Source organism: Solanum dulcamara, chromosome 8 (genome assembly GCF_947179165.1).
Source record: "Solanum dulcamara chromosome 8, daSolDulc1.2, whole genome shotgun sequence".
Taxonomy (NCBI): Eukaryota; Viridiplantae; Streptophyta; class Magnoliopsida; order Solanales; family Solanaceae; genus Solanum; species Solanum dulcamara.
In genome coordinates, this window is record NC_077244.1 from 69,048,830 (window position 1) to 69,074,588 (window position 25,759).

Consider the following 25,759-nt stretch of genomic DNA (forward strand, 5'->3'; position numbering starts at 1 on the left):
CAAACCGTAATCACTATAATGAAAATTTAAAGAATGAGTAGACATTATAAAGTGATATTATAAAAAAAGGATGCTATATTAGGGATACATACTTTGATTCTGGATCTTGTTGAGGTAAATTATCCATAATTTCGTAACTGAGTGGATTAGAATGAGCCTTATCGATATATGCAGGTATCTTGTTTGAATACAGATCCAGCCTTTTCTCATTAAAGCCCGTGCTGATTAGGAACAATGGTATCATTTTAGCAAGCTTCTGCACTACTTCGATGACATTCTTTTTGTGGACTGCCCCTCCCATCATTGCATCCTATACATGTAGAGACATGTGTTTGATGCGGAACACCACCAGAATCCAATGAAATGACTTGCTAACATTGACGGAAATGAACACCTCGTCAACTTTATTCCATGAAATGTTAGCAAGCAATTTAAATCCCTTAATGCATTTTCCAACATTGTGATCCGGAGATATTGATCTCGTCGAAATTTGATTCCCTCCATTGTCTCTCAATATTATTGATCCAAGACATGAACCAACAGTCTGTCGTTGTATATGAGGAATTGTTGATTAGAGAGTATTTTGCCTTTTTTTCGTAGATAGTACATAATAACATCAACGTGTTGTAATTATGTCACACCAATATGTTAAAATAAAATAACTACTTAATTATACAAATGTCATACCAGTTTAACTAGAAAAATACACAAAATCTAAACAAGAAATCAAACTTAAAGGCATAATTGTTATTCCAAATTCATCTCTTTTATATTTATGTTTCATGCCATTTATACTCAGAATGCACACCTATTATGTATAATTTTGAAAACTAAAAAGAAATTGAAATGCCAGAAATATGTCAATAATATTAATATCTTATACAATGTATATTCCATTTACACACCATATACATGCAAGTTCCCTTCAATTATAAGTTTACTATAATGTTAATGTAAAAAGACTTTCACTCCAATGAGAGCAATGTGTATTACATACCTCATCTTCCCATGCCCTGCCTATATGAACCATCTTGTTGAACCAGTCCATCTTGCCAACGCGTACAACTCCGAAATCCATTTCATGTTCCATCTTATCTGAATATGCAAACATTATCAATTGAAAAATAACACACATTAGTGTTCTTAAAAAATTGTATTGAATCAAATCTTAATGACATAATTATAAACATACCTGCCACGTCTTTTTGAGACATTTTTGTACACCCATTTCATACATTCAGTGATCAAATTTTGATTATGATCTTCAAAGGGATGTTTAGCACGAAAGAAAACAGGTGCTCCTATTAAGCTACTGCCACATTCAGACAAACGAACATACGGGGATGTATCCTACGTGCCAAGATGTCTGTTTTTTGTTTGCATTTCAGCTGTAGTTGTCTCATTGAGAATTGGATCAAATGCTACAATTTGTGTAAATGTAAGATCAGGATAATCATTTAGACTTGGTGGTTTTGTAGCTGAATATCCAGGCAAATCAGTGTTTAAAACACCCGAATCCCTTTCAACATAAGGACTCTGAGCTACACCTATAGATTCAAAAAATGTATGAACGTTAAAAGAAAAACGTCGATGTAAGAAATTTGTAATTGTCGTACCATGATCTATTGAATCTGTATTATAAGAATTTACATCGACGTTCTTGAATATCGATGCATGCTGATTTTCAACCTTGACAGTATCATAAAGTATATAAGTTATATCAAATGAAGAGAATATTGATAACCTGGAAATCCTACTGGTTTTATACCTATTTCATGCTAAAGCTATGTCATATTTATAATTTTTTTAAAACGGCAGCTTACTTGAATATAAAAAACTAATACAATTTTATAAAACAATTCTACCTTTATATCAGATTCATGCTAAAAATATAAAATTAATATTTGTGTATAAATTACTTGTCTTTGCAATGTTGTGGTTTGATGGTTTGAAGGACTATGAACTCCTACTACATAATCATAAATAGATGACTGATTTTAATAATCAAGTTGCTTTTTAAATACAATCTATACGTTATGTAAGATTAATAGATAACGGAACGTACCATCATAATTGACATCTGCATTGAGAAAATCATCGTTCTTGGAGGTTGAAGGTTAGTCATTTCCAACATTGACATTGTCTTCAGCCTATTTAATAGCATGTTTATATTAGGACTATAAATATATATTAGTTTTATATTATACATATATCCATTCAAAACGACAGGTTCATATTAATGATATATAAAAAAGAAATTTTGAGTGCTACGTCTTTATGCAGTGTTTGACTTTGGTGGATCCTTGAAGACCTAATCTCATCGATGATAGACTTGATAGAATTGTCAATGTGTGCTTTCAACTCCGTGATGTGGTTATCAACATTTTTAACCAACTCTTTTTTCAGATCTTTCAATTCTTGACCAAATTGTGAAAAACACAAAAATGTTAAATACTTTGTATACATATAAAAACAGAAACTTATAAAAAAAATATGATACTATACTAACAGTAGCAATTTCTTTCTTCATCTCAAGATATTTGTCTTCTACATCAACATTATTGCGAGTCGATGTCGTGTAATCTTCTGCATGTTGGTGACTGGATGATTCAGGTATAATATACTGATCCATGGCATTCAGTTCTTCATCCATATCCATGAGCACTAAGTTTTTAAATTTGATTTGCAAGTATCAAATAAATAAAAAGAATATTGATAATCAAATAATTATGTAATGGATAAAGTATAAAATTAGTATTTCTAAAAAATAAATAACTTGATTGTCATGTGTTCTGAACATAGTCTTCTTTAAGTGTTTGAAGAAAATAGATTCCTCCAATGTCTTCCAGTTAAAAATACGAGGTGTGGGGTTTGCTACTTTGTTAGCAATTGAATCGTCAACCTTGTGACAACACTCAGAAAATCAAATCTGCAGAGCCAAATGAAATCCACCAAATTTGAATGACGAAGGATCATTCGTTAATCTGTGGCTGCACATTTCGAGAGTCCGGTGGAAACACTCATTACCCCATGGATAATTGATGTACTCACCACTCTCAACCAAGTCGAAATACAGTTTGGGGATCGATATTTTCGGTGGTTCTGAACCTAATTGAAATGAACTGATGAAGTACAAAATACCTATTTTGAGACGGTCTTCGGGTCTCAAAAAATCTTTTTCCAGAAATGCTTTGTAAAATTCTGATTTCTTGATCTTTTTGATGCCTGAAAAATAATCTTCGATGATCCTAATTAAAATAGCAGGGTATGAAATAAAATCGCTATCCGCCCCGCATTTGAGACCAGTAACAACTGAGAATTTATTTATGCCAAATCTTAGTTCAATACCATTTATACTGATAATGAAGAGATCATCTCTGTTTTTATCAGTCTCTATTAGTAAAAGATGTTGTAACAGTTGTTCCTGCATCCTCATGAAATATATCACGTTGTAAAATTCGAATGGAGTCTGTAAAAACTCTTGAAACTGTTCATCCGTTAGAATTTTTTAAGATCATCAAAGACCTTCATATTGGTGCATGATTGCCAATGTGTGTATCTTTCTTTTTTCTGAAATAATATTATAAATAAATGTAACGCCAATTTAACTATAAAAATACACAAATTTGAACAAATATTCAAACCTAAAAAGCATATTTGTTATCACATATTCATCCCATTCATATATATGTTTCATACCATTCATATTCAGAATGCACACCACTCATGTACAATTCTAAAAAAAATAAAAATTGATATACCATAAATATGACAATTAAATCTATACCTCATACAATTTATATTTCAATTACACAACAACTAAGGAAAAGCAAAGACACCAAATAAGTAACAAAGTTAACCCAATTTCAACTAACATATTTATACAAATGTCATGCCAGTTTAACTATAAAAAATACACAAACTCTGAACAAATATTCAAACCTAAAAAGCATATTTGTTATCAAAGATCAATCCCATTCATATATATGTTTCATACCATTTATATTCAGAATGCACACCACTCAAGTACAATTTTAAAACAAAAAAAGAAATTGATATAGCATGAATATGACAATTAAATCTATACCTTATACAATTTATATTCCAATTACACAACAACTAAGGAAAAGCAAGACACCAAAAAAGTAACAAAGTTATCCCAATTTCATCTCACCTATTTATACAAATATCATGCCAGTTTAACTATAAAATTACACAAAATCTGAACAACTTTTCAAACTTCAAATGCATAATTGATATCCCAAATTCATCTAAGTAACAATTATATTTATATCTCATACAATTTATACCAATTACACACCAACCATGGATACCTAATGAAAAATAAGATACCAAAAAAGTAACAAAGGTATCTCAAATTCAACCCACCTATTTATACAAATGTCATGCCAGTTTAATTATAAAAATATACAAATCTGAACAGAAAATTCAAACTTAAAATGAATAATTGTTATCCAATTTTATCTCATTTTCATATCATTTATATATACAAACAACACAGTGCAAACTAGTTTTAGTACTACAATATTCATATCAAAATTAAACCTATTTTATACTCATTTAACACATGTGTATTCAAATACTATTTTTATGACGTTACCTAATTTTCGACTAAAAAATTAGGATATATCAAATTCATAGTATTTTCGTATTAACTTCAATAAACTGATATTCATACAAAAATTAACCAAAACATGTAAAAAAATATTTTTTTAAACATTACCTTTACAACCGTCTTGATCTTTTTGGTCTTAGGAATTTTTGAATCACCTTTGAGATTTGAACTGGGTCTTTTTTTGGAGGGGTTTGATGGCTCACCCTTGCTAACTGATTTTTGCTTTTTGGTTTGTTTTTCACTAACAAAATCGAAATCTGAAAATCCGAAGCTTCAACTGACGAGGATTCCACCATCTTCTCCCTTCTTTTTTGCTCCTTAGCCATGGTTTCTTTCATTTTTACTGGGCTTTGTTTCTTCTTCAATGGGATTAGTTTCTTCATCACGATGGCGATATTTCTCTTAGCGGGTGATACATTCTTTTTGATTGGTGTTTGTGTTAATATATTAAAATTTGGTGGCTCAATCTCTACCGTAGCTTCGTCTTCTGTGAATCAAGGACTCTTCCGAGGTGTATGAACATCTTTTTGGGTTTTCTTCATCATACAGAGCTCCTCTATACGGTAATTAAAAATGACAGTTTTAACATGTAGTGGGATGAAGAAATCTAGATGAAGACAGGGTTTTTTTTCCTTGGACAATCTTTGAACAAATTGAAGAAAGAGAAAAATACAGAGAAGTTGACGGAGGAAGTTTTATTAAAGACGTGAGGGAGTGGGTGAGGCGTGTGTCAGTTAAAAAAGAAAAAATTATTCCTTAATTGTAGTGAATATTATTATCCGTAATTAATGTGCCTTTTTTACTTTCTCTTTCTTATTAAACGAGAAAAATTTTAATGTGTAAAAGTAATTAATTTAAATAGTTAAATTATAACAATCTGTTAAAGTCTGTAATTAATAATTTATATGTATTAATTGCATAAAAATCTATTCATAAGCTGTAATATAAACCCTTAAATAGATGTGTGGTGTGATTTTTCCTAAGTTCAAACATGTGAAAATATCTGCTATGAATGTTCTTTTGGTTAGGGCGTGTTTTGATAAAAACATTTTCTTGAAAATAAGTATTTTCTATATTATTTTTATCACTCCAGGGTGGCAGTGATATGGATTATGAGGGTAAGGTGTGTTGAAGGGTGAGTCACTTATAAAAAAAAAATTGCATATTTTTATAAGAAAAATTATTTTATTCATTTTCCTAGAGAAAAATATTTAAGTCACACAAACATAGAGAAAATTAGGACCAACCATAATGTTATAGAGGTTATTTCTTTATTTTGTAGGTTACTATATCAGGTAATAGTACTCAAAACTTTTCTTATAATAGGAATTAAATATTATATTCAGTCATAATTTCTCTATTTCCTTTACTGTGTTAATCAAATAATTATGTATAATCCAAAACTAGTTGAGATTGGTTATTAGTAATTGTTATGAGTTATGAGGATCATCTATTTTCATCAATTGGATTCGTACTCACATAAACAGGTTTTGTAATTGACCATATAAGGAGTAAAATTATTCTCTTCTTTATTTCTTTTTCTTTTTAAACTTGAAAAATACAAAGAAAAAGAAGAGTTCTTTATCCTTAAATTTATTCGGTTGAGTTGGTAAGCTGTATTCCTCAAGGTGGCCTGAGGAATATTTCATTTTAACAAGGTAGAGTTAAATGTCATGGCCGGACTGTTACCCCCTTTGGACTTCTTTCATTTAACAATTTTACAAGGCAATTGAGCTTCTAGACGCCCCGGCCCCTTTGGGTGAGTCTTCTTCGACCCGGCTCGATGTACTCAAACTCCAACTGGCTAGATTGAGCATTTCTAGCATCAAAAGTAGAGATTATTTATGCACACCATGAGGGAATATAGACAATTATCACAGAGAGATTTCATGATAGCAGTCCAAATCATTTGAGAGAAACGCCATGAGAGATAATCAGTGAATATCTCAAATCATTCATTTGACAGTTGATTAAATCACCTACAACTCCAAAAACATACATTTCGCTATTACTTCATTTTCCAGAAAACAAGAAAAAGCTTCTAAGAATAAAGGACCAGAGATCAGAGAGCAATTTACTTTTTTGTGTGCAATGTAGATCCCCTCCACTCAATATTCAAGTCTTTTTCTTTTCATCTTTGCAGTAACCAAGAAACACAAGACTTCATAGGCATCTGAATTCATACTACAAGCTGAACTCATCATCTATGCAAACATTTAGTTGGTAAAATCTATATAACTATTGATAAAATGTATATACATCCTTGCTCAAGAGAAGAAAAATCATGACCTATCTCACAGGATTTCACCAATCAACTCTACTAATCAAAGAATCAAAATTCAAATTACAACCTCTTGTAATTTAGAAATTAAACTCTCAATTCCTTCCCCCTCACCATGGGTTATGGTACAGTAGTGAGACTACTTCACCCTTAACCAGAGCTCTCCGATTCAAGCCCTATAAATGAAAAAATTCTTGTTGAGAGCGCCACCCCCGAATGAGCCCTGTAGTGCGAGATCCAAATTTAATCGGGGCTCCACGAGCTCCGAACACTGGGTGGAAAACCAAAAAAAAACTCTATTGCCCACTAAATCAACAAATCCCTAGTCAACTTAGACTTCAAGATGACATTCATAGCTAATCCTAGCTATATTGACACAGATTAATAAAAGACTTAAGTTGATCTAATTCCTTTGTAGGTTAGGAATAGATCTACAATAATAAGAACAAAAACAGAGATTCTAAAAACAACTAAGAACCGCAATAGATCTATCAAGTCCTTATGTCGTTTGAGATTGTATTACTAGAGAATCAAGCTTTTGCTGTGTATAACAATTAGAAGACGCATATAAATATGCTTGACACAATAGCAAGAGCCATGATATTTGTTGAAAGCCCGTCGCCCTACAAACAACTCGCACCAACGCACTACTGACTTACAATTTTGGCAGGGTGTACAATGTAATTTTTGTCAGTTGTCTCTTTTAGGTCATCCAAACTCTTGCATGGAATCAGATCTCATACTAGTTCTCATGATTTATTAAATCATCAAAACTACATAATAACAACTACTGCACGATCGCCATACTAAGACCCAAAATCAAGCTAGTTAGAATAAACAAAAAGATGACAGCACGTTGGGCAGTACATTCAGCAGCTTCACAGATGGGCTAAGAGAAACATAAAGCAACAGGAAGAAGCATAAAGGAATTGCAAACAAACAATTCATCGCTTCCCAGCCAACCCATCATTATTCATACAGCAACATATTTGCAATAAGCAATTTGAACAACCTCAAAGGTAACAATAAAATAAATGGAATCATTTCATACAGCAACAGATTCAAAATGAGCAATTCGAACAACCACAAGGTAATATAATAACTAGACAGGCAGATCAGATCCAATAAGTGATGGAAGTCTCAAGATCCTTCTTTATAAAAATGCCAAGTTGGAATACATACTTCGAAAATTTTAAGCACATTAATCTTTCAAAGGGCAATAAAACCTAAGATCGAAGGTCCCAAAAACTTTCTTGTTCTAACACTTGAAATATCAAAATGAAGCTACCACTAATAGCCTTTCAAGTAACTGTATCAAAGGCCTCAAGCAGAAGCTGCTGCCTTCTTCCTTGGAGCTGCTTCAGTACCTGGATGAACAAGAGTTTAAAGTTTATTATTATATCATACTAGTTACGACCAGAAATTCTTAATCACCAATTGGCAATGTCTAAACCAACTTAGTCAAACTAAACAAAGGAACAATCACACAAGCTAAAATAATACATACTCAACCTAAAACACCAATAGGGCATTGGCTAGGTATGACATAAAACAATTTTCAAGAAAAATATTGTGTGAACAGTTTTATCTTGAAAATTTATTTTCTAAAACTATTTTAAGCATTTGGTTCTAGTTTCTTGGAACTAATTATAGGGACTTGGGGGTTGTTTGGTAGCTACTTCAGAGGTTAGCAATGCAGATATTAAATCTTGCATAAGTAATGCTACATTCGGTAACTGACTACAAGGCAAGTTATTTATGTAAAAAATAAATATAATGTTTGTTTCCAATTTAGAAATCTGCATAACAAACACATGCATAAGTTATGAGAGAATCTACGTATTGTTTTATGCAAGATAAAAGGAGGAATAAGTAATACATGAATAACTAAATCTTGCATAACTAATATCTGCTTAAAATACACATAGATTTCCTCGTAACTAATTCTTGCATTACTAATAATTGTGTGACTAACAAACTACCAAACAACCCCTTAGTTTTCTACAGAAGAATTGGGCAATATGCAACATCAATAAAGGTAAAAGGGTAGTCACAGCATGTGCTATAATGTATGGTACCTCACTCATACAAGGTGGAAGACAAAGTACAACAATATAGTTTAATAATCTCACCAATCCCTAGTTATGTGACACTGTTTCCTTTCCATTTTAGAAAGGACTAGAAAAGAATTGACAACTTTCTATCTCCACAAAACAATTTAAATTTAAACTTCTTAAACTTGGTGTCCAGTTAAACAACTTTACATAAATTGAGAAAGAGGTAGTAGTTTTATTAGCATTGACGATTGAAAACAATATCTAAATATTGGTTTAAGCAAGTATATGGATATCTACAAAGTAAAATGACTTTTGTCTATTTAGAGGAAGCATTTTTAACACTACAAAGTAAGCAATCACTGGAAAATGATTTCATAAATCACATAAACAATTTCCACCATACCAGAGGCACACTTAAACCTAAATGAAAATGTAAATTAGCAAATCTTAAGAATGCAGAAACAAAAGAACATCCAAACATATAGGTAAGTTGTAATATGTATACCTTCTCTGAAATTGGTCTTGAACCTGCGAGGGACGTTACGAAGATACCTCATGCGGCCAGTTCCAGTTGTCTTTCTGCGAATTGCCTTCACACTCCAGTTGTCTGGTAAATCATTCATTCAGAAGATCATATAAAAAAGATACAAAAATTATTTGACGATCGATATAATGCTACAATATCGAAAGTGAAAGGATTATAAGAATATTACATGTCCTTTTACGGGCAGCAGGGTAAGCACAAGCAGAGCAACGGCTCTTCTGGAGATGGAAGCTCCGTCTTCCACACCTCACACATAGTGTGTGGGTCTTGTTCCTCCTCTTACCAAAGCTTCCTGTTCCCTTACCCTATATAGTAAAATCCACACAATCACTTACAGATCATCTTTTGCTGACTTACAAAAAACATATGCACCTTTTTTTCTAAAATCAGAACCATTTTTTGATTGTGCAGGTAATCCTTCAATATTCACTGTATTTTTTTTCAATTTTAATTTTTGAACCATTTCGTGATTTGTTATTTGAATCAGTTCGCTAAGGAAAACGAAAACGTATACGTTAACAGGAAAAAGGGATGAAAGGTTAGCTTCACTTACCATTACGCTGCAGTTGCAGAAACCCTAACTATCCTCCTGAGCTTTCTCAAACTGAGAACTGCGGCGATCTAGGCAGTGCTTATACTTTGGTAGTGAAGGAAGAAGGCTTTTAGGGTTGTGCCTGCAGTGATAATGGGCTTGAATTGGGCCCAAATCAACATAACTCAGGCTTTTACGTAGAATTAGCATTTAATGGCCACATTTTGGTCTTGCCTCTGAAAAAATAGCCTCTATTGAAGTTTTAAATTTCATAAATGTGTATTTTTTAATTATAGGACTGGAAAGTGATTATTTATTGATTTTACTCATTCTTTTAATTTGGTGAGGATTGTATTGTATTACGACGGCATTATTATTTTATTTTTTTATTGATTTCTTATATGGTGTTCGGAGTCGGTGAAACTCCGATTAAATTCGGATCGCGCATTACAAGATTCATTCGGGAGTGACGCTCTCAACATAATTTTTTTCATTCTCAGGGCTCGAACTTGAGACCTCTGATTAAGGGTGAAGCCATCCCACCACTGCACCAATTGGTGCTATTATTGTTTTATTTTGCGGAGTAATTGGAGTAAATCTTTGCCACCAGTAGAATTATGTGGCAAAAGCTCTTAACTCTCACTCATTATTTTAGTGGATGTAATAGTTTAGAGTTGCAGCGGAAGCAGCAGTTTCATCAAGAGAGTTGACTATTTTTTATATGAATAATAATATATATTTATGATAATTTTATAATTGGGGTTTTGAAAAGGATAAAATATATATTTTTTTCTGTTTTGTGGTTTTTGTGAGGTTGTTTCTAATAGACTTTCGATTCAAAAAAAAGTTTTTGAAGGGAAATTACATAAAAAAAAATGATAACAAAAAAGCAAGGCATAAAACAAATAATGAAACATATAGTAATACATAATGAAATGAATACGTCTCAAACTCTAGTCAGATAACTCCAAAAAAAAAGCCCTAAAACCATGCCCCTTCTCTGAAACCTAGACCATGGCCGCCTTGGCCGCCGGCCAACCAACACCGGCGGCTACTCCGCCGATTCAGAACCTTCTACACTTCCCTCTCCTCACTCAAACACCCCACAATACTCAACCAGCTCTTTCATCCACTGACTCTTCCCCAAACTATGCTCAGACACTTATGCATGGAACCTCTCCTAAAGCCAAAAGTCATCCCATACCAAGGAAGGAGGTATCGTACCTTGAGGGTACTCCGGTGGTGCGCTGGACAACTTCAGAAGTATCAAGAATGGAGCAGATGGAAAATCTACAAAATGCTATAGTGGGTAAGTTTTCTTATGGATGGCCGGAGTTGCAAGAGTTGAGAACAATCATCCTTCAACAGTGTGGAGTGAAGGGAAAGTGTGATATCGGCCTATTGATAGATAGACACTTACTGATAAGATTTTCTCTAATGGAGGATTTCATCAATATGTCCTCGAAGGGTGCCTACTGGTTGAAATCTAAGAATGGTGCTACATATCAAATGAGGCCATTAATTTATACTTCTACCTTTAAGGTTGAGGAAGAAACATCAGTAGCCATGGCCTGGATCTCTTTCCCGAATCTACTCCCCACATTTTTTGTAAAAGAATCGTTATTTACTTTGGCATCTGCAGTTGGGAAACCTCTCTGTTTGGATATGGCTACCATAAATAAAACTAGACCTAACTGCGCAAGGGTAAAGGTTCAAGTTGATTTGCTATCAGATCTACCGAAGAGTGTGCTAATGGAAATTGAAGATGAGAAGACAAAGCTGATCAGAGTGGAAAAGGTGAGAATACAATATGATCACTTGCCAAAATATTGCACACAATGCATGTTACAAGGACATACAATTGATGACTGTCGAGTACTGCATCCTGACCTGGTGGCAAACATAAATGAAGATGCAAAGAAGGAGGTGAAGGAGCATGAAAAGGGATATGTATCAAAAAGCAGAAGACACCAGGAAAGGACATATCCCTGCCAAATATATGTTCCTAAAGTTCTATTAAGTGGGAAGGTTGTTACTTATCCTGGAAAAAATGAAAAAGGCAAAAACAACAATAAGAGACCTGGTGAGATTGGGATTGAGGTTTCAATCCATAATAATTTTGATGAGTTAGGAAAAATCTTGGAAGAAGAAACTGATAACAATGTAGAAGTCAAGGGAGCAGATGACAAGGCCAAAGCCAAAGAGGAAACAGTGCAGATACAAGTGAATGAAAGTGAGAGTGAGGTGACTGATGAAGACACAAGTGCAACTTTACAACAAGTAAATGAAGAGAGTGTCAGCACTACTCAGGAGGACATACTTTCTGAGTATGGCCATAACACAGGATCTAATATGGAGCAGATAGAAATGGTCCTAGATGATAATTCATATGAGCAGATGGAAAATGATAATGGTATGCAGGGTACAGAATCAAGTGGGTATGAAATGCAGATTGAAGCTGACATGTTGACAAAGGAGTTGGAGGTCGATCACATAGACCAGACTTTAAATTTTGCACCTGTGGATCACATCCAGGAATGCTATCCTAATGATACATTGAAGGAGGGAGAATTGAGCATTTCAATTAATGACAGTGGGATAGGTTCATTTCCTCCTCAAAGGGAAGTGATTATAGAGTTAGCAGTGGCACAAGTGGTAATGGACAACTCTCAGTCAGCAATCCATCAAAGAAAACAATCTCTTTTGAAGGAACTTCATGATGTAATATCTCATAACATCCCTGTGAGAACTGAGGTGCAAATTGTAGAGGGCAAGAACAAATTCTCTAAAAGTGAAGAAGAGGCTTCTGTGGAGCAGGTTTTAAGCAATGTGGTCAAAGAAGCTGATCTTTCACCAAGATCCAAGCAACAAAGCTGTAAGAAAGGAAAGAAACAAGTAAACACAGAAACTATTCCTATAAGAGGGGTTGTAAGCCTATTTTTAAATGATGATGAAGACACTTTTTTGAAATATCAGATCAGTGAATACATAAAAAGCTTTTCACAGAGTTCAAATATTACACAGACATCACAAATTTGCCATTATAGCTTTGATGGAGCCTTTCCAACATTATAGGCATATTCAAGCGTTCACGAGAAGATTAGGCATGACATATGCCCACTACAACAACAATGGTAAAATATGGTTTTTTGTAAGTGAAAATATAAATGTGGAGATACTACAGGATCATGAACAACAGCTTACTGTAAAGCTATTTTTCCAACAAATGGATAAATCACTAATGGTAACCATGGTCTATGCAAAGTGTGATCACCTTGATAGAATCAGTTTATGGGACAGTCTGTACAGATTGGCTGATCACATGGAACTACCTTGGTTGGTAGGTGGAGATTTTAATGTCATTATGAATGAAGATGAGAAGATTGGTGGATTGCCTGTTTTCCCAAATGAATATGAGGATTTTGCATTTTGTATCAATTCATGTGAGCTGCTTGAGATAAATTACAAGGGAAGCTTGTTTACTTGGTGGAATGGGAGGACATGTAGTGATTGTATCTTCAAAAGGCTGGATAGGATGATTGCAAACCCAAAATTACAAGATTGGTTTGCACATATGGAGGTGGAACATTTATCCAGAACTGGCTCAGACCATGCTCCTTTAATACTTACTTGTGGTGAACTTTCACAACACATAAGAAAGCCTTTCAGATTTCTAAAATTCTGGACAGAACATGACACCTTTTTGGATGCAGTTAAACAAGCATGGATCACAGATTTTGAAGGAAATGATTTTATCAGTTTCAAGCAGAAATTGAAAAATGTGAAATCTGCTTTAACTATTTGGAGTATGGCCACTTTTGGTGATATCTTTAAACAGATAACAGTAAGAGAAGAGGTGGTTAGAATTAAGGAGCAATGCTTTGAAGAGGATCCTACCCCTGAGAATAGGATGGTACTGCAACAAGCACAAGCAGCATTAAAAAAATACCTTCATTATGAGGAAGAATTCTGGAGGCAAAAGTCATACATGACTAGTTTTTGCAGAGAGTGACAGAAACACAAGATATTTTCATAGTATTGTGAATGGTAGGAGGAAAAGATTGCAGATCAGAAGAATTCAAAATCAACAAGGAGATTGGGTAGAAGGGGAGCCACTGTTAGCAGAAGAAGCTTGCATATTTTATCAACAACAATTTTCACAAGAGGCTACCACTTTTGATTCTCATTTGCTACAACATGTGCCTAGTATGGTGGATCAGGATACTAATGAACAACTGGTGAGCACACCAACTTTAGAGGAGGTGAAGAGGGCTGTATTTGCATTATCTGCAGATAGTACTGCTGGTCCAGATGGGATGAGTGGTACCTTTTATCAGGTATGTTGGGACATTGTTGGTATTGATGTACACAAAATGGTGAAAGCCTTTTTTGTTGGCCAAACTCTGCCTAAATCAATCACACATACCAATCTTGTACTGATACCAAAGAAGAACAACATTGAACCTTTTGCTGATATGAGACCAATCAGTCTCAGCAATTTCATCAACAAGGTCATTTCTAGAGTGGTTCAGGATAAGCTGGAATACATTCTACCTTCTATAATATCTCCTAACCAGTCTGGATTTGTTAAAGGCAGAAGTATCATTGAAAATGTCCTCCTAACTCAAGAAATAATGGCTGACATTAGGCTAAGAGGAAAACCAGCAAATGTGATACTCAAGCTTGACATGGCCAAAGCATATGACAGAGTGTCATGGAGTTATTTAATCAGAGTCTTAAGGAAGATGAGATTTGCAGAAATATTCATAGACATGATTTGGAGATTGATAGCAAATAACTGGTACTTAGTACTCCTTAATGGTCAAGCACATGGTTTCTTCCATTCAACCAGGGGGGTGAAACAGGGAGACCCTCTCTCTCCTGCTTTATTCATCTTATCTAATGAACTTCTTTCTAGATCATTAAACTTTTTATTTGAGAATAATGAATTTAGAAGTTATGGAATGCCCAAATGGAGGGAAAATCTGAATCATCTGGCATATGCAGATGACATAATAATTTTTTCTGCTGCTAATGATACCTCTTTAAAATTAATTATGCAGGTGCTACAAGAATATGAGCAATTTTCAGGCCAACTTATAAATAAAAGCAAGAGCTCCTTCTATGTACACAGTAATGTGCCTAATGGACTGATACAACAGGTGGAGAATATTACTGGCTTCAAAAGAGGTACTTTTCCTTTCAAATACTTGGGATGCCCTATCACTCATTCAAGAAAAAGGAAAGCTGACTACAATGATCTGATCAAGAAAATCAAGAATAGGCTGCAGAATTGGAAAGGAAGATTATTATCATTTGGAGGAAAGGTTATCCTGATCAATAATGTATTAATGAGTATACCAATACATCTACTATCAGCCATCAAACCTCCAAAATGTGTAATCACTGATATGCACAAAATCTTTGCAAGATTCTTCTGGAATAATAGTGAGGAAGGCAAAAGAAGGCACTGGTCATCCTGGATGAATCTGTGTAAGCCAAAAGAAGAAGGAGGAATAGGATTTAGATCTTTGTTTGATGTCTCTAAAGCACTATGTGCAAAATTATGGTGGAAATTCAGGACAACAAATACACTATGGGCAAATTACTTGTGGATCAAATATTGCAAAAGACACAACCCTCAAACTGTGCAGTGGAAGGGGGGCTCTCAAGTATGGAAGGCTATGATAGAGGCTAGAGATAACATAGAGCATGAAATATGGTGGGAACCAAGGAGTGGAAGTGCAAATATATGGTTTGACAACTGGACAAAACTGGGGGCTCTATACTATATCATCCCAGAAGACTTTGTAATAGATGAGGGTATTCAAGATGTAAAAGAAATAATGTTTCAGGGTAGTTGGAATATGGAAAAATTGCATCAATTATTTCCTGTTGATATTGTGGATCATATACTAGAAGACTTGCACTTTCATGAACCAAATGAGGAGTGGGATAAGCCAAGATGGATGATGACAGCATCAGGTAAATTCAATTTAGGTACTGCTTGGGAGTTACTGAGGAGCAAAGCAACCAAATCAGATATCTATAAAAATATATGGATACCAGGAGTACCATTTAAGATCTCTTTTTTTGTATGGAGGTTGTGGAAATACAAAATACCAGTTGGAGAGGTTGTAAGAAGGATGGGGATCACTACAGAGGCAACATGTTATTGCTGTGATAACAAACAATATGAAACTGTGGACCACCTTTTTGTTACAGGAAGTTTTGCAACAAAAGTTTGGAAATATGTTAAAAATGCTGCAGGGATCACAACACATTTTCAACAACTGAAGCAAGTACTTCAAATCTGGTGGAACACAGAGCATCTCTCAAAGTTCAACACCATTTTTAAAGCTATTCCAGTGGTTACCATGTGGCAGATATGGAAGTGGAGGAATACAATTCTACATGGAGGGAAGATGTCCATCAACAAGGTGATATATGAGATAAACATGATCATATATCATATGACCAGAATGAGGTTCCCATGGCAGCAAAACTTACCAAGATGCCTACCTCAAATTCTTCAAACATTTGAAGCATACAGGCCCAGAATTGTAAGCAAGATAGTGAAATGGGACTTTCCTAAACAAGGATGGTATAAATGTAACACTGATGGAGCTTCAAAGGGAAATCCTGGACCAAGTTCTCTGGCATTTTGTATTAGGAATGCAGCAGGTGATCTCCAGTATGCAGCAGCAAGAAGGATACCAGATGGTTCGAGCTTGATAGCAGAAGCAAGGGCAATACATGAAGGTCTTCTATACTGTGTTACACACATAATGCTGCCAGTGGTGTTGGAAACAGATTCATTGACTATGAAAATGATTTTAACTGGGCAGTGGGAGGCTCCATGGAGTATATCAATGATCATAAATGACATCTCAAGGCATAGGAGGGATAAGGAAGTGAGTGTGGAGCATGTTTTGAGAGAAGGAAATGGACTGGCTGATTTTTTAACTAACTATGCCTTTGATTTTGCAGGTGATCATCAATTTGACAACTTTACTTCACTTCCTGTAAAAGCAAAGAAAATTCTAAATACGGAAAAATTACACATACCATACATGAGGATTAGACCAGCCAAAGACCATCACATACCTGGTGATTAGCAACAAGTCGAAGAACAACAGCAGCAGCCAAGCTCTGGCTAGTAGATATATCTGTAAGCTGAGACAATGAAAATATTCAAGGTAATAAGTTTGCAGTTACATCTCAACGAATACGGAGGATTTCTACTCCATCCTGGAAGCCTGAATAAATATTCTTTTGACTTAAAACCATAGCACCTGGTGAGAGATTGTAGGTGTCTGAAATGGCAAAAAGCCAAGGCCAGAGGATCCGCAGCAGAGTACGCCCCATTCGACATTAGATGTAATTCAACAACTTGGTTAAATTTCAATTTAGGATAGTTGTTCTTGCCTTTCCTTTCTTTTAACTTATGTACTTTTATTTTATATTACAATTTTAATATACTACCAAAAAATTCTTTGGTAGTTAAAAAAAAAAAAGTAATACATAATGAAGAATAAATGATGCAATATATTATAATAAACATTGAAGAATAAGAGAATCCGTGACTACTAAACAATACTATTAATACTAAGAATATGAGGAGGCGGCTAACCCCCCCCCCTTCCTAAAAAAATGCGATAACACTCATTTACTTACTAGCCTTCTATTCTATTTTTCGGTCTACATACCTTCTTATTTATGAACGTGCCCTCAATAAGTTGAAGTTGTGTCATATCTTGTCTAATCACCTTTCTGTGGTTCTTTTACGACATATCTCTACCTCTCTGAACCCCTGCTACAACCAAACCATTCACGCCCTTATAGTGCATTTGTGCATCTCCTCTACCTACTCTTCATCAGGGTCGGCTCAATAGTGTAAAAAAACTTAGACATCCAAATTTAAGGGGCCTCATTTTTTAAAAACAATAATAGGTTATAAATTATTTTTTTAAAAAGATATTGAATGTTATCCGTAGAAAACTAAACTTCTCATATAAAATGAAAGAATTGCCAAAAGAAATTTGACATATTTGAAGTATTATGTCTCGTAAAATATAATATCGAATAAAAATAATTATATTATCAGTTGAAAAACAACATTAGAAGAAATCAATTATATAAAATTACTAATAATTTAAGTTTAAGGCCTCCATTTATTTTGGCTTTAGGCGACTAATTTGCTTGAGCTGTCCTTGCTCTTCACATGTCCGGACTATCTTAATCTTACTTTCCTCGTCTTGTCTTTCACTGAAATCATTTCCACATTGCCCTCGTATAACTTTGTTCCTAATCATATCTCTCCTAATTAATATGACCATACATCCATTTGAACTTCCTTATATTCGCTACCTTCATTTTCTGAAAATGGGCATTATTGACTTGCTAGCACATTAAACATTGTTGGTCTAACCACTACTCTGTAAGACTTATCTTTAAACTTTGATGACACGTTTTATCGCATCATACCCCGTAGGCAAGCCTCCATTTCACCCATTCCGCTCCAACAATGTACAACTTCACCATCGTTCTCTCTGTCTCCTTAGATTATGGACCTATGTTACTTGAAATTTCTTCTCTTGGTATGACATACTTTTGGAAATTGAGATTAATGCATATAATTAAATGATACAATATATTTAAGTAGTTAACTTATGTACATAGTAAACACTTGAGAACGCATGCACAAACTTTATTAGTCTAAAATATCTAAATAGATATATTTTAAGGCTCAATCTTATGCATTAATTTAAATATCTAAATAAAATTTGGTTACGAATTTAAACAGTATTCAAACTAAAGAAAAAACATAAACCGCACACATGTGATTTACCTCCTCAAGAAATAAAAGGGGGGAAAAAATCATACTGAGTTGAGCTAAGCGCGGGAAAAAGAACTGCTACAAACGGGCGCACACTTTATGAAATTGTGCGAGAAACGAAGAAATAAGAAAACCCTAGTCCCTTTGAAGTTCAATTTTGTTTGGGGAGGAAAAGGCGAATCTTTTGATCAGAGATGGAAGAGAGAATAGAATTTCCGGCATTTCCATACGAACCCTATTCCATTCAGCTTGATTTCATGAACGCCCTTTACCTATCCCTCAATAAAGGCGGCGTTGCCATGCTCGAAAGCCCCACTGGTACATATACTCACCACTCTCTTTCACGAATGTTAAATTTTGTGCTTTTATTTACTCACATTGATGCTAATTTAGAATCTTATTCAGAGTAGTTACTGTTTAGTTTGGGATTGAAGTTTATTAATATAGTTGTTTTATATTTCTATATGATTTGGGTTAAAATCAGTAAATGTGACCATATACACTGTGAAAAGGCTCTCTCTTGCCTCTCTCAAATTCACTCAATTGGGTTTCTTGAACTTTTATTCAGGGACTGGTAAAACGCTCAGTATAATTTGCAGTGCTCTTCAATGGCTTGTCGATAAAAGGCAACACCAGAAAACCCAGATGGATTCTTCTTCAAATTTAAGTGGGAAACAGGAAGATCAGTTGGGGGTTGATGATGAACCAGATTGGATGAGGAACTTTGTCATTAATACAGGTACCAAATCGCCCAAGAAGAAGAAAATGGGGTTCAACAAAAAAATTGATAGGAAAGGAAAAAGGGAAAATGTCAAAGATTTAATTACTAACGGGGGTGGGAAGGAGGAAGACACTGACACTGAAAAGGTAAACAATTTACTGACAAAACATGAGGTTGTGGGAATGGATGAAGAGGAATTTTTGGTTGAGGAGTATGAGAGTGAAGATGAAAATGGAGGGAGACCGAAAAGGAAGGGTGGTGGGGTGTCGGTTAATTCCTCGAGTGAGGAAGAAAATGATGAAGATAACATGGAAGATGAAGAGGACGAGGCTAGACCCAAGATTTACTTTTGTAGCCGGACACATTCACAACTTTCACAATTCGTAAAGGAGCTAAGGAAGACTAAATTTGCGGATGAAGTAAAGGTTGTATGCTTAGGATCTAGGAAGAATTTCTGCATTAATAAAGGTACTCAAGACAGTCTACCTTTCGAGCTTATTCTTTTGTAAGTAAAAAATTGCAATTTTGTTGAATTTTTTCAGAAAACATTTCTAATGTGTATATCTTGGATCCGTTGGTTTCCATTTCAGATGTGTTGAAGTTAGGCAGCTCCACTAAGATAAATGAGAGATGTTTGGAGCTTCAAAATAGCAGGAAGAAAGAAATTTCTAAAATATCGAAGACAAAGGTATGCCTAGCTGGACTCTCAACCTGTCTCTATTGACACATGTCAGTGTTCTAGTTAACATATGGATGGTTAAACAACCATTACCTGACTAAGTGTTTAAATGTGTTGATAGGTAGCTATTGTATACTAAGCAAGACATCTTACATGTCATCTCTGGCATAACCTGAATTAGAGATCCATTCTGACAGTATCAAAATGTAATTCTTCTCATACTTTTCCCAGTTTAATAGGTTATAAGTTATAACATGAAGGTAGAAACCTTTTTTATATAATTTACATAATTTTACTCTACAATTGGACATTCAGTGGGACTTACGATGCCATTGCTTCCCAGAAACACGTTCTGAAGAATCAGCTTTGAGATAACCTTGACATAATCCTTATATGAATGTGTGACACATTACTCTAAGGAATTCATGAACTATATATTTGTTTAGATTCAGCTTATGATAAATAGTATTATGCTCCAAATTAGAACTTTTTAACTTCATTTGCGAACTTATATGCAGAACATCAGAGCTGGTGGCAGAGCGGGAAGGTCCAAGACTTCCTCAGGATGCCCAATGCTTAGAAATCAGAGAAGAGGAAAAGAATTCCGAAGTGAGGTTTCTCAACAAGGGCCCCTGGATATTGAGGACCTTGTTCAGATTGGAAATGACTTAAAAACTTGCCCTTACTATGGCTCAAGAAGCATGGTCCACGCAGCAGATCTTGTGGTTCTTCCTTATCAATCTCTTCTTTCAAAATCATCACGTGAATCACTTGGTTTAAGTTTAAAAGATAGCGTTGTTATCATAGATGAAGCTCATAATTTAGCTGATTCTCTCGTCAGCATGTACAACTCACAAATTACACTGTCACAGGTAAGAAAATATTTCTAATCATTGCCATTAGACACTCACAACCATCCCATCTGGCACTACCGAGCACTTTTAACATCTTTTCTTTGTGTTTTACTTCCTTGTATTTCACATTGAAGAAACATCCAATTAATGGATCTGCTTCATTTTCAGTTGGAGCTCGTGCATTCTCACTTGGAGAGTTACTTCATACGCTTTCGCAATCTGTTAGGGCCAGGCAATCGAAGATATATTCAAATAATGATGGTCCTTACTCGGGCTTTTCTACAAGCTTTGCATAATGAGAATTGTCAAAGCACCTTTGACCCCCTTTGTAATGCTGATGGAAGTAAAAGTGGCTTTGAGTCATCCACGGCGATAAACGAGTTTCTATTTGCCCACAATATTGACAACATAAACCTGTTTAAGCTCTTGTTGTATATAGAAGAAAGCAATATAATTCACAAGGTATATGATTTATGCCTCTTTACTAGTTTTTCATCTATCTCTATCCCTCTTTAATATCATTTAGTTTTGAAGATCTTTGGGCTCTCAGGTATGTGGATATGGACATAAATTAGCTCTCTCGGAAGAAGTTTCAGCATTGAAAAATGACAATCAAAGCAGTCACGATGAAAGTGCATTATCTGGTTTCCAAGCATTAGTTAACATGTTACTGTCATTGACAGATAAAGATGGTGATGGAAGAATAATAATATCAAGGCCAAGGCCAAAATCCTCAATACAACAAGGAGGGTATTTGAAATATGTCATGCTCACAGGAGAAAAGATATTTTCTGAGGTTTGCTAGAAACTTTATATTTTTACATTCCAAAGTTCCCTCGCAAAGGTGTTTATGGAAAATCATTTGGTTCTGAACTACTACTTGCAGATCTTGAATCAAGCTCATGCTGTCATATTGGCTGGTGGGACTTTGCAGCCTATAGAAGAAACAAAAGAACGCCTGTTTCCTTGGTTACCACCGGATCAGTTGCATTTCTTTTCCTGTGGTCATATCATCCCACCTGCGAACATTCTACCAATTGTTGTTCCTCAGGGGCCTTCTGTCCACTCTTTTGATTTTAGTTACAGTGCCAGAAGCTCATCAGTCATGGTATGCATAGTCTTCCATCACATATGCCTGTTTTAAGTAAAGAATTCCACGAACTGAATTCTCCTATTGTCTGTGAATGTGCTACATGAATACTGCATCACTTATGTTATCCCTGCAAATTCTAGATTTCCAGTTTCACTTGATTAGAAGTCGTTGCTTTGACATTCAGTTAGAATATTACCCTAAAGTAAACTACCGAATCTGACATACGCATGAACCTATATGGGCAGATACAAGAACTAGGGCTTTTGGTCTCCAATTTGGTAAATGTAGTTCCTGAAGGCATGGTTCTTTTCTTCTCATCATTTGACTACGAAGGCCAGGTCTATGATGCATGGAAGGAGTCGGGCATCATTGGAAGAATTATGAAAAAGAAGCGCATATTTAGAGAACCTAGAAGAAGTACAGATGTGGAAACTGTTTTGAAGGAATACAAGGAAACAATTGATGCACGGTCCCTTAGCAGTTCCAAGCGACATCCTGAATCAAGAAATGGTGCAATTCTCCTTGCTATTGTGGGTGGGAAAGTATCAGAAGGTATCAACTTCAGTGATGGGATGGGTCGATGCATAGTCATGGTTGGATTGCCCTATCCTAGTCCTGCTGACATCGAGTTGATGGAGAGGATTAAACATATTGAAGGATTTGATGCTTTTATTGGCAAGAACACCAAATTTCAGGCTGAAAGGAGCTGGTACAATGGAGATGCTCAAGCTGGGCTTCAAATCCTAAAAAGCTGCAAGCATAGAGGAAAGCAGTATTATGAGAATCTTTGCATGAAAGCTGTGAATCAATCAATTGGTGAGTGATGTATCCAGGTTGTCTTTGGATGAACATTTATGCGTGGAATAGAACTAAAAGAAAAACTGAAAAGGCTCTCTTTCAACTATTTCCCCCCTTGTTTACTGTGATCTCACAGATTATTTTTTTTACTCCTAGAAACTCCCCAAATAGCTGCAATATAGATATCTCGATCCTTAAATATAACTTAATATTTGATATAATGAATAACTACTTTCAATAGTCCTTTAGCTTAGTCATATTCTTGATGTGGATTATCATATTCCAGTGCTTTTCAATCATCTGCTGTAGGTAGAGCAATTCGGCATATTAATGACTATGCTGCCATCCTATTAGTTGATAAACGCTATACATATGATCCTTCTGAAAGAAGCTCCTCACACTCAACCAACAAGCTCCCCCAGTGGATTAAAGGCCGTCTTGTTTCTGGAACAAAGAATTATGGAGAACTCCACAGGCTGCTTCATCAATTCTTCAAGTTCCACAAAGGCAAAAAGGACAACCAGTAAGAGGTCGCGGCCAAAATTGCAGACCTCATGAAGTAATGTATTGAAGCACAAGTTGTTTATGCTAATAGTTTGTGGGTTTATACAGGGATGAATCTTTTGTATCAACTAAATTGGTGCACTAATTTTGGGATGTACAGCAACGATAAATTAAATATATTAAATTAATCTGCCGAATCATTCTCATTTTTTTTCATGATGGCTGTATATGAATAACTGAATTCCCGTGTGCACTGATCAAAATTGGTCTGCGCTTTGCTTTTTGTTGTTGTATGATATACGCAGCTTTACTGCCCAACTCGTGAACCATGTCAAAGAATTGGACAGCTTTACTGCATTTTTGCTACTGTTAGTAAGTATTTCCGTTCTAATTATCAGTGTAACAAAAGACGAGTAATATTATTGCAATTTTGTGATTCAGCTGTAGTCATCACTCACAAAAGTGCTGTAGTTTTCCTCGAACAGTTTACAGAGAAGAGCAGGTTCAACAATTTTATTATTGAGATACCGATGGCAAGAGTGTAGCATGTCGAATTGATAACAGTAGGAAAGAGGTTTCCTTCATCCCACTTCATTGACCACTAGGTTTCACATGGTCTCAGGTTAAAATTCCAGGAAAGCAAAAACACTAGGTGAGTTCTTTCGTCGTGAAATTAGTCGAGACACATAAAAGCTTATCCAGGCACCACGTTTATTAAAAAAAAAAAATTCCTTCTGCGAGAGGTTTTAAGACAGGCTCATCTCCTCACTCCTCACCTATTTCCATCAGTTTTGGCCTCTTATCCTTTTTCAACCAACACCATACCAATCCTTTTATAGATGGGGTCCCAAAAGACAGCTCTTTCATTTAACAATACTTGACTACTTCTTACTCGATTAAAGGGAAATTGTGGCCTTATTTCATGTATTACTTGGGGCCCAGTTGTCTAAAACTGTATATGAGTGTAATTTAGGTATGCTTAATTATAGGTAATAATCACTTTAAGCATTCTCCAACTCACTGATCAACTTTTCCTTTTTCTTTATAATGAATGGTGCAACACTTTCAACAACATAACAGTCAAAAGAATATCACGCAATATAGAAAATATATATTTGGAAGAGACCTATAGGAGACAAAGTGTTTGAATTTCTCGTAAAGTGAAAAAATTATCAGATGATTTCGTCTAACTTAATTACTTAAATCTTGGTTGATAGAGTTACCCAAAATTTTGCAAGCTAGAGATAGCATGTACTCAGAGTACACAAGTCGAAGCGCACGCAAGTTAGCCAAAATACAAAAGAAAGAGATATATTGGGAAGCACAATTAAAGCAAGGAAGTCAAGATAAAAAAAGAACAGAATGTCCTTGTCACAATCACTTTCATCAGTACATGTTGAAAACTATTTGGACATCTAAAATTTAAGGAGGGAAACAAGTTGCATTATCTCTTGCTAAGAAGATAAAGAAAGAGAAAGCCACATGGAGGAGTTGTACAGAAAGCCACAAATGCTGCTTAAGAAAACCTTTCAAAAAACCAAGAACCTGTTCCTCAAAACACTGCATAATCTCAATTCATTTCTCTTTAGAAGTCACCACAAGTTACCTAAAGTTTGTCACTTCAATCCCTTCTTCTCTCGCAGCAACCGAATTCCAAGCAGCATTATTCAGGAATTGGATGATTTCTACAGAGACTTTCCTCAACAATGGGAATGTAGGAACCAAAATGAAGTTCTAGAGAGAAAGAGCGTTCGTGAAGAATTAGTTATGAAAGACCAGAAACAAAAAAGGGAAGATGCATTCCTTCGAAACACAAGTAAAGGTGAGATATTAGTACAGAAGATGAAGGAACTAGAGATGATGGATGAGGAAGATATGGATCAAATGATGGACATAAAAGAAGTGCTCTACTACTACTCTTACCTAAAATGTCCAGTTTACCTTGACATTGTTGACAGGTATTTCATGGACATGTATAATGAGTTATCACTTCCACAAACATTCATCAATGTCAACAGTTCAATGTGAAGTCTTGGTCCTATTAAGCTCTAGAAACTACAGAGAAAATGTCTTTGCTTACTAGTGCAAGTTTTCCAGCTTAGCCAACTACTTTATGTCTGTTAATTGCCATGCCATTCACTCCCTATATTGAAAATTTTCGGAAGACCTTATTAGATCTGAGTTGATTTCTTAGACAATCACTCAATTAGTACTTATTATC

At 35.0% G+C, this 25,759-nt stretch overlaps 4 protein-coding genes and 1 long non-coding RNA gene across 5 annotated transcripts; 2 read left to right on the forward strand and 3 right to left on the reverse strand.

Annotated features, from left to right (window-relative positions):
- Window positions 1-219: 219 nt before the first annotated feature.
- Window positions 220-1,410, reverse strand: LOC129898625 (uncharacterized). Its single transcript, XM_055973239.1, has 3 exons — window positions 1,193-1,410; window positions 998-1,095; window positions 220-544 (listed from the first exon to the last, which is right to left on the reverse strand). Exons 1-3 carry the CDS (start codon window positions 1,212-1,214, stop codon window positions 311-313), a joined length of 354 nt encoding a protein of 117 aa, XP_055829214.1. The 5' UTR covers window positions 1,215-1,410; the 3' UTR covers window positions 220-310.
- A 1,885-nt stretch (window positions 1,411-3,295) lies between these two features.
- On the reverse strand, window positions 3,296-5,179 carry LOC129901380 (uncharacterized). Its single transcript, XR_008769828.1, has 2 exons — window positions 4,745-5,179; window positions 3,296-3,570 (listed from the first exon to the last, which is right to left on the reverse strand). It is a non-coding gene; the product is annotated as an uncharacterized LOC129901380 (long non-coding RNA).
- Window positions 5,180-8,046: 2,867 nt separating this feature from the next.
- On the reverse strand, window positions 8,047-10,208 carry LOC129901181 (60S ribosomal protein L37-3). Its single transcript, XM_055976303.1, has 4 exons — window positions 10,072-10,208; window positions 9,688-9,823; window positions 9,480-9,581; window positions 8,047-8,284 (listed from the first exon to the last, which is right to left on the reverse strand). The coding sequence occupies exons 1-4, from the start codon at window positions 10,072-10,074 to the stop codon at window positions 8,241-8,243; spliced, it is 285 nt and encodes a 94-aa protein (XP_055832278.1). The 5' UTR covers window positions 10,075-10,208; the 3' UTR covers window positions 8,047-8,240.
- An 8,750-nt stretch (window positions 10,209-18,958) lies between these two features.
- LOC129899273 (uncharacterized) lies at window positions 18,959-23,738 on the forward strand. The gene is made up of 9 exons (XM_055974178.1): window positions 18,959-19,207; window positions 19,458-20,078; window positions 20,201-20,298; window positions 20,808-21,161; window positions 21,312-21,605; window positions 21,694-21,939; window positions 22,030-22,251; window positions 22,482-23,052; window positions 23,344-23,738. Exons 1-9 carry the CDS (start codon window positions 19,084-19,086, stop codon window positions 23,559-23,561), a joined length of 2,748 nt encoding a protein of 915 aa, XP_055830153.1. The 5' UTR covers window positions 18,959-19,083; the 3' UTR covers window positions 23,562-23,738.
- Window positions 23,739-24,998: 1,260 nt separating this feature from the next.
- LOC129899276 (uncharacterized) lies at window positions 24,999-25,708 on the forward strand. The gene has a single exon (XM_055974181.1). It carries the CDS (start codon window positions 25,021-25,023, stop codon window positions 25,564-25,566), a length of 546 nt encoding a protein of 181 aa, XP_055830156.1. The 5' UTR covers window positions 24,999-25,020; the 3' UTR covers window positions 25,567-25,708.
- The last annotated feature ends 51 nt before the right edge of the window (window positions 25,709-25,759 follow it).

What these genes read in the sequence shown, in the direction of transcription:
- LOC129898625 (XM_055973239.1), bottom strand. Translation starts at nt 1,214, where the DNA reads ATGTCTCAAAAAGACGTGGCAG. An exon ending in GTCTCAAAAAGACGTGGCAG is followed by an intron (nt 1,096 to 1,192) that starts GTATGTTTATAA and finishes TTGCATATTCAG; the next exon opens with ATAAGATGGAACATGAAATG. An exon ending in GCAGGGCATGGGAAGATGAG is followed by an intron (nt 545 to 997) that starts GTATGTAATACA and finishes ATACAACGACAG; the next exon opens with ACTGTTGGTTCATGTCTTGG.
- LOC129899273 (XM_055974178.1), top strand. Translation starts at nt 19,084, where the DNA reads ATGGAAGAGAGAATAGAATTTCCGGCATTTCCATACGAACCCTATTCC. An exon ending in CATGCTCGAAAGCCCCACTG is followed by an intron (nt 19,208 to 19,457) that starts GTACATATACTC and finishes ACTTTTATTCAG; the next exon opens with GGACTGGTAAAACGCTCAGT. An exon ending in CACAAATTACACTGTCACAG is followed by an intron (nt 21,162 to 21,311) that starts GTAAGAAAATAT and finishes CTTCATTTTCAG; the next exon opens with TTGGAGCTCGTGCATTCTCA.
- LOC129899276 (XM_055974181.1), top strand. Translation starts at nt 25,021, where the DNA reads ATGGAGGAGTTGTACAGAAAGCCACAAATGCTGCTTAAGAAAACCTTT.
- LOC129901181 (XM_055976303.1), bottom strand. An exon ending in TGCTGCCCGTAAAAGGACAT is followed by an intron (nt 9,582 to 9,687) that starts GTAATATTCTTA and finishes ATGATTTACCAG; the next exon opens with ACAACTGGAGTGTGAAGGCA. An exon ending in CAAGACCAATTTCAGAGAAG is followed by an intron (nt 8,285 to 9,479) that starts GTATACATATTA and finishes TTGTTCATCCAG; the next exon opens with GTACTGAAGCAGCTCCAAGG.